At 41.2% G+C, this 7,766-nt stretch overlaps 2 protein-coding genes across 2 annotated transcripts in view; both read left to right on the forward strand.

Moving 5' to 3' along the window:
• Positions 1–6,140, forward strand: part of LOC109970423 (thrombospondin-type laminin G domain and EAR repeat-containing protein) — a 24,973-nt gene extending 18,833 nt beyond the window's left edge. The window contains exons 14-16 of the mRNA XM_020617969.1: positions 3,355–3,533; positions 4,831–4,932; positions 5,031–6,140. Coding sequence (XP_020473625.1) covers positions 3,355–3,533; positions 4,831–4,932; positions 5,031–5,184 — 435 coding nt within the window. The 3' untranslated portion in view covers positions 5,185–6,140. The remainder of the gene's footprint in view (positions 1–3,354; positions 3,534–4,830; positions 4,933–5,030) is intronic.
• Positions 6,141–7,180: 1,040 nt separating this feature from the next.
• Positions 7,181–7,766, forward strand: part of LOC109970435 (trichohyalin) — a 24,223-nt gene continuing 23,637 nt past the window's right edge. Inside the window, exon 1 of the mRNA XM_020617987.1 lies at positions 7,181–7,381. The gene's annotated coding sequence lies outside the window, so the exon portion shown is untranslated. The remainder of the gene's footprint in view (positions 7,382–7,766) is intronic.

A 7,766-nucleotide genomic window follows, 5' to 3' on the forward strand; every position in this document is an offset into this window, starting at 1 on the left:
TATAAAAGATAATTCAAAGATTCATTTCAAAAGGAAAAAATAGTCCAAACTGTCTAACTTGATTCAAGGTCTAACTCGACAAGTAACTTGTTTTGTTGTTGTTTATCTCACAGCCTATTTTAACAGATGAACTTTAGGAGATGAATTCATGATGAAAATGATCTGTTTGCAGGCTGTGCTGATGAAATAAATCTGCAGCAGTCTAATGTTTAATGCAGGATATCTTGCAGTAAAACATTAATGTGATGACAGATGTTCACATGAAAGCAGCTCTGTGATTCAGGTTCAGACATGAAAATGTTTTGTTAATTTCTTCTGCTCAACTAGTTCATGAAGCTCTGATTAAAAAGGAAACAAAACCCTCTAATTAAAACACAGGAAACCTGAGAAATGTAATTAATGAAGCACTCACACCTGCAGCTAAGCAGTGTGTATACCGAGGGGGTTTCCAGCTGCAGACAGCTGTTTGCACTTGTACGTCAGGGTGGCTCATCTGACTAAAAGACTTTTACTGGATTTTCAAACCACAAAAAGCAGGTTACAGGTTCATGAAAACCTTTGAATGAGCTTCTGACAGGAGCAGTGAGGAGGACACGTACCTCTGCAAACATCGGCAGACTGTTCACACCTTGAGTAACATAACAGCTCAGCCAACAAAGGGTTAGACTAAACATTAAGATGCTGCTGACGTCCACTAGAGGCTGCAGGAATCATTATACCCCACTGGTCATAATAATAATCACCTTAATTGGCCAAGTATGTTACACACAAGGAATTTGTTTCTGGTACAGAACCGATGGCAGCCATCTGCAGCGCCACCTCGACCAATGGCTCTAACCATTGGGGGCAACGGGGCAGGTTCAGTGTCTCGCCCAAGGACACTTCGACACGTGGACTGCCGGCACCGAGATTTGAATCTTCAGCCTTCTGGTTGGGAGACGACTGCTCTACCCGCCGCACCACTGTCGCCTCCCAAATAATCACGTCCGTGCTTGTGTCTCAGTTTCCACCCGGTCAGGCTGTCGACCCGGGCAGCGATCCGCGGACCAAAGAGCCCACAGTAGCTGGAGACATGGTGAACAAATCAGCGAGCGGTGACCTCTCACCAGTCATCTCACTGTTGTGCTGCATTGTAAATGCTCTAGAATTCAGACACTGTGGAAATGTTGCACAGTCATCTAATGTGTAAAACAAACGACTCCTCAATAGTATCCATCCAAAAGCTGTTCAGCACAACAGAAAGCAGGATTGTTCTCCTTGAAAGTCCTTTAATCTGACAATCTGGAATTTTGTCTTAAAGACAACTGACTGGATTGTTAAACAATAATAAAAGTTGTGGCTGATTCTTCTTTTTTTGGATAAATTAGATGTGAAGCTGTTGCAGGTCTGATTTCAATATACAGTGCCTTGCGAAAGTATTCGGCCCCCTTGAACTTTGCGACCTTTTGCCACATTTCAGGCTTCAAACATAAAGATATAAAACTGTAATTTTTTGTGAAGAATCAACAACAAGTGGGACACAATCATGAAGTGGAACGAAATTTATTGGATATGTCAAACTTTTTTAACAAATAAAAAACTGAAAAATTGGGCGTGCAAAATTATTCAGCCCCCTTAAGTTAATACTTTGTAGCGCCACCTTTTGCTGCGATTACAGCTGTAAGTCGCTTGGGGTATGTCTCTAACAGTTTTGCACATCAAGAGACTGAAATTTTTGCCCATTCCTCCTGCAAAACAGCTCGAGCTCAGTGAGATTGGATGGAGAGCGTTTGTGAACAGCAGTTTTCAGTTCTTTCCACAGATTCTCGATTGGATTCAGGTCTGGACTTTGACTTGACCATTCTAACACCTGGATATGTTTAGTTGTGAACCATTCCATTGTAGATTTTGCTTTATGTTTTGAATCATTGTCTTGTTGGAAGACAAATCTCCGTCCCAGTCTCAGGTCTTTTGCAGACTCCATCAGGTTTCCTTCCAGAATAGTCCTGTATTTGGCTCCATCCATCTTCCCATCAATTCTAACCATCTTCCCTGTCCCTGCTGAAGAAAAGCAGGCCCAAACCATGATGCTGCCACCACCATGTTTGACAGTGGGGATGGTGTGTTCAGGGTGATGAGCTGTGTTGCTTTTACGCCAAACATAACATTTTGCATTGTTGCCAAAAAGTTCGATTTTGGTTTCATCTGACCAGAGCACCTTCTTCCACATGTTTGGTGTGTCTCCCAGGTGGCTTGTGGCAAACTTTAAACGACACTTTTTATGGATATCTTTAAGAAATGGCTTTCTTCTTGCCACTCTTCCATAAAGGCCAGATTTGTGCAGTATACGACTGACTGTTGTCCTATGGACAGAGTCTCCCACCTCAGCTGTAGATCTCTGCAGTTCATCCAGAGTGATCATGGGCCTCTTGGCTACATCTCTGATCAGTCTTCTCCTTGTATGAGCTGAAAGTTTAGAGGGACGGCCAGGTCTTGGTAGATTTGCAGTGGTCTGATACTCCTTCCATTTCAATATTATCGCTTGCACAGTGCTCCTTGGGATGTTTAAAGCTTGGGAAATCTTTTTGTATCCAAATCCGGCTTTAAACTTCTCCACAACAGTATCTCGGACCTGCCTGGTGTGTTCCTTGTTCTTCATGATGCTCTCTGCGCTTTAAACGGACCTCTGAGACTATCACAGTGCAGGTGCATTTATACGGAGACTTGATTACACACAGGTGGATTCTATTTATCATCATTAGTCATTTAGGTCAACATTGGATCATTCAGAGATCCTCACTGAACTTCTGGAGAGAGTTTGCTGCACTGAAAGTAAAGGGGCTGAATAATTTTGCACGCCCAATTATTCAGTTTTTTATTTGTTAAAAAAGTTTGAAATATCCAATAAATTTCGTTCCACTTCATGATTGTGTCCCACTTGTTGTTGATTCTTCACAAAAAATTACAGTTTTATATCTTTATGTTTGAAGCCTGAAATGTGGCAAAAGGTCGCAAAGTTCAAGGGGGCCGAATACTTTCGCAAGGCACTGTATAAAGCACTTGAACACAGCCGAGGCCAACAAAGTGCTATTTTGCACGCCCAATTTTTTAGTTTTTTATTTGTTAAAAAAGTTTGACATATCCAATAAATTTCGTTCCACTTCATGATTGTGTCCCACTTGTTGTTGATTCTTCACAAAAAATTACAGTTTTATATCTTTATGTTTGAAGCCTGAAATGTGGCAAAAGGTCGCAAAGTTCAAGGGGGCCGAATACTTTCGCAAGGCACTGTAAAAGCAGCTCATGTTGGTAATGGCGTTCATTTTAGAAAGTAAATCTTCCCTTCATGTCTGAATTTGTATCCCTGCCCTGCAGACAGTGGGAGCCACTGACTGGGAGATGTTTCAGATCGACGGCAGGTTCTTCCTCGCTGTCGCCAACAGTCAGAAGATTTCAGACAGCGGCCCAAGTCTCTACAGCATCAACTCCACTGTGTATGAACTCAACACATTCACACAGACCTTCATCCGCTTTCAGGACGTCCTAACGCACAGGTGACCTACCTGCTCATTATACCGAGGGGTCTAGGTACAGCTTCTCAACCAGGGGATTGGACAGATCCTTTAACAAGTCTCATAGTGATGCTTTTGTTTTCTGTTGTCTGAATGTAAATGATTTCTGCTGCTGTTAATAGAAAAATTTGCTCAGTTTAAACAGCTACTGTTGAGGTACTATAGCTTTTTGGTCATGTTTAGGAGTGTAGTGGGCTGTAAACCATATGCTTCCAGCAGTTTCACCACAGTCTGACAGCACGGTGTGTTTTCTGTCTCCTGTTGGTTGTTCTCATGACAAATAAAATCAGTATAGAGACAGACTTCAGCTTAAAAAACAGTTTAGGTTTGGGGAAGTAAAAACCTGTTTCTTTAGTTTAGGTTTAAAAAAAAGTCAGCTCTGTGATAGAATGAATGCCAAGTGTTAGAGAGTTTCACAATTTGGGAACAGCCAAAGAAAAGGCGTTGAATTGTACTTCTGTGGCCTCAAGACCTACAGATCATATAGAAAACAAAGATATTAAAAACAAAACTACAGTCTGTCTGTAGTGGACTGCAATTAGGATGTTCCTAGCAGTTCCACTTATGTTCGGCACCACGTTTCACTTATCTGAAATATCAGCACTAAGATTGACTCAGACTCTGGCTGCAGGAGAATTTACAGCTGCTTTCATTCCTACATGTGAAGTTCAGCATGTCACTTGCAAACAGTTCGGAGGTGGGGATCACGCCTCTGCCCCTGTGACAAGTGGACGACCCCTCTAGCTGAACCACATCCTTATCCTTTGTTTTCCTGAAAGCATTTAGCCTTTTCTAGTTTTATTAATGAAATGTGATAGAGCGACATAATAAGATGCATCAAAGACAGTGGCAACTGATCCATGCCTTCTTCATTTCATCTCATTTTGTTTACTGCAACCTTCTTTTTTTCTATTTGTACCAAAAAAAACCTGTGAGCTGGCCTTTTACCCCATTCGGTCACTGAGGTCCACAAATGCAGCATTTCTGGCTGTTTCTAAGTCTGGACTGAAAAACAAAAGACACTGAGCATTTGCAGCCAGAGCAGCCTGAAGAAATCAGTTCACCTGAGTCAGTTTCATCTTTTAAAGTGCTTCTTAAAAGCTATTTTACAGAGTGGCTTTACTGTGCTGTTTTACCACATCCAGAATAGCAGTCCTAAAATTTTAAAAGTTGCATAAGCTGCATGAGCCTCTACATATTGAGAACATCACAGCTGCCCTTTGAAGAGACTGTGACTTAGTAAGACTCTTGCAGCTGAAAATCCTGTTGTTATGTTCAGTGCAGTAGACTGGGAGTTCTTCACCATCGGGGAGGAGAGCTTCTTGGTGGTGGCCAACTCTCACGATGGCAACTTGTACTCTCTGAACAGCGTCGTCTACAGGTTCGTACTTCCCATCAAAGGTTGGCAGATGTCTGCTGGTGCCTCTGCAGAGTTTGTGTGTTTGCAGCTCATTGTGTCCCTATGTTCTGTGTTTTCAGGTGGCAGGGTTATGAGGGATTTGTTCCTGTCCACAGCCTGCTGACATTCGGCTGCAGGGACTGGGAGCACTTCAGTACTGATGAAGGCTCCTTCCTCATCTACTCCAGCGCCACCTCCAGGCTCAGCAAGGTCTTCAAACTCAAAACCTACTGAATGAAGTCCATCCTTAATACTTGCTGCAGGGGCCAGCTATCATCATCACTGGCTGGTTTTTAGCCAGCAAAACAAATTGTGATCACAACCTACGTCCCTGCATGTCACCCTTTACAGCCACATTTTCTGTGAAGGTCTTCAGAGTTAAACCCTGAGATATGTCACACCTTCACCCTGTGGCAGAATTCTAGTTCTGATGATCCTGTTCGATCTATGTGCTCTAACAAGTATGTTTGTAGCATTTTTACTAAGGCAGTTAAGCCACGTGCTGATAAGATGATGCCCTCAGAGGGTCAAAGGCAAACTTTATAATGAGAAGAAACAGAAGGAAGGATCACACAGCATCTTGGGTGGCATCCTAAATCATTAACAACTACACAAAGGTCCAGCTAAAATTCAGGGTGGTGCTACCCTCCTGTTCAGGTGGGTGTTCAGTGCGGCTTCCACTTCCTGAGGGTATCACTTGGTGAATCCCAATTCCCTTGATTTATCATTCCTTGATCTATGGATTTTTGCTCCCCCTGGTAGTTGTTCCAGTTTGCCATGATTAAAGACATCCAAAAGCTCTTATTTCTGCTCTGAGGACTGAGGAGGCTGCTGAGAAGTTATAACCGAGGTTACACGAGTGCAAGCTTCACAGAAGCCTGTTACAGATTGACACACCCCTTTATAGGAAATCAGTTTGTGATCGGATGCTTCACATGAAAGTTCAGAGGAAAGGACGTGTCTCCTGGTTTCCTCTCTCCTTGAAGTTTCGCTGCATCTTTTTCTTGTGTCTTTCAAGGGTGGGACTAAGACGGAAGAAAAAGACGTGAGTGAGCAAAATGTGGATGCGGTTAAAGGACCCGGGATTCACCCATTACCTCTGATGTGCATCCAGACAGTCTTGAGGAGGCGCAGTAATTTGAACATCGGTTGAAACAATAACTTTAAACTTTTTAGAGACATATAAATAAGCAAAAACAGAACTGTTTGGATATATTACAGTGGAAATTATCATCTTCATGTGAGCAACCAAGAAAAAGCTTTTTAAGATCTTTTTGGACTCACAGTGGCATACACATTTCTGTGATAATGTTCATGAGATAGAAACTGAACAATATCAACAACTGGACACAGAAATATACAACATGTCACTGAAAACAGAAGTCTTTTAAAATATTGCTGTAAAGCCAAACTCAAGTTTACTATATATGTGTTTTGTGTGTGCATGTTTTATAAATGATCATGATTTAAAATGTTTTATGAAATAAGAATTATAAATCAGGTTCTGGTTATTTTATTTTCTGATCCTTTCCCTGATGTTTGTCATCTATCAGCATTACAATTTATTTCCTGCCCTAGTTTAGTCTCATTTTTTCCCATGTCAGATTTCGTTCTGCAGTCTCAGGCCTATCATGCACATTCTTTGTCATGTTCTCTCCTCACTGCCTTATGGAAGCACACTGCACATGCGTAGTGAGAGCCACTGTGCCAGAGTCAAATTCCTCATGTGTTCAACCTGGCCAGTAAAGCTGATTCTGAATTTAAATATTATTACATCAACAAATATATAGTTTTTTTTATTTGATATATGAATTGCTTCTTCAGATATTAAAGATTTTACACAAAAAATGAAGTGTATTTCTCAGTTTGATAAATAATTTATAACAATATATTATATATAATGTAATTTTAGATGTTTTTGAACATTTAAAGTTAACTGTTTTTGTCTTTCATCCTAGTTTGTATTCATATTTGTTTTAGTTTTTATTACATTTGAAGTATAAATAGTGTTAATATCTTCAGATTTTCTTTTAACATTTTGTAACTTATTCAATACCTTTAAAATTTTGTTCTGCCTGCTTTTTATTCATTACTTTTGGTGACACTGATGTTTATTCATTTTATTAATTTTTCAGTTTTTGTTCTTCAGTAAATAAAATAGTTTCAGTAAATAAAGTAGTTTCACCTTTGTTACCCCTCCTTGTAAATGCAGCTCATCACCGCAGGTGTCCACACTGGGGGCGGTGAGGCGGCTTCCGGTCAGGTGACTCTCTATACCCGGGTGAAAGGCGAGGTCTCCCGGTTTGAATGTGCTAATAACAGCAGCTTGTATTAGCGTTGTGCGGGCTGAGGAATGGAGAACAGAGTCGTCTGAGTTTTAAATGTCTCTGTTCGTGATAGCGAGTTAGTGGAGCTTGTTCGGCAACTGCAGGTACAAACTATTCTCTTTATTTACAGTTTGTGTTATGCTTTTAGCATGCTAACAGGCTAGCCGCATTTTGGACTGAGTTCCTCTAATAACGTTACTTGACTGTTAACGCTAGATTATCCTAGGTTGACAGTGCCAGAACCGGGACAGGACTGGTTCTAACCACTGCCGTCCCGGTTTAAAACCCGGTGTTGGTTAGTTTGCCTGTCTGTAACAGGGTCTTGTGCTGTCTGTGCAGTTTAACAGTAGGATTAACGCACAACACAAGCTGATTACGAACCGATGCAGGAACACGTAGATATAGTGGGGCAAATAAGTATTTGATACACTGCCGATTTTTTAAGTTTTCCCACTTACAGAGAATGGACCCTTCTGTAATTTTCATCGT

Source organism: Monopterus albus, unplaced genomic scaffold, assembly GCF_001952655.1.
Source record: "Monopterus albus unplaced genomic scaffold, M_albus_1.0 scaffold198.1, whole genome shotgun sequence".
Classification (NCBI taxonomy): Eukaryota; Metazoa; Chordata; class Actinopteri; order Synbranchiformes; family Synbranchidae; genus Monopterus; species Monopterus albus.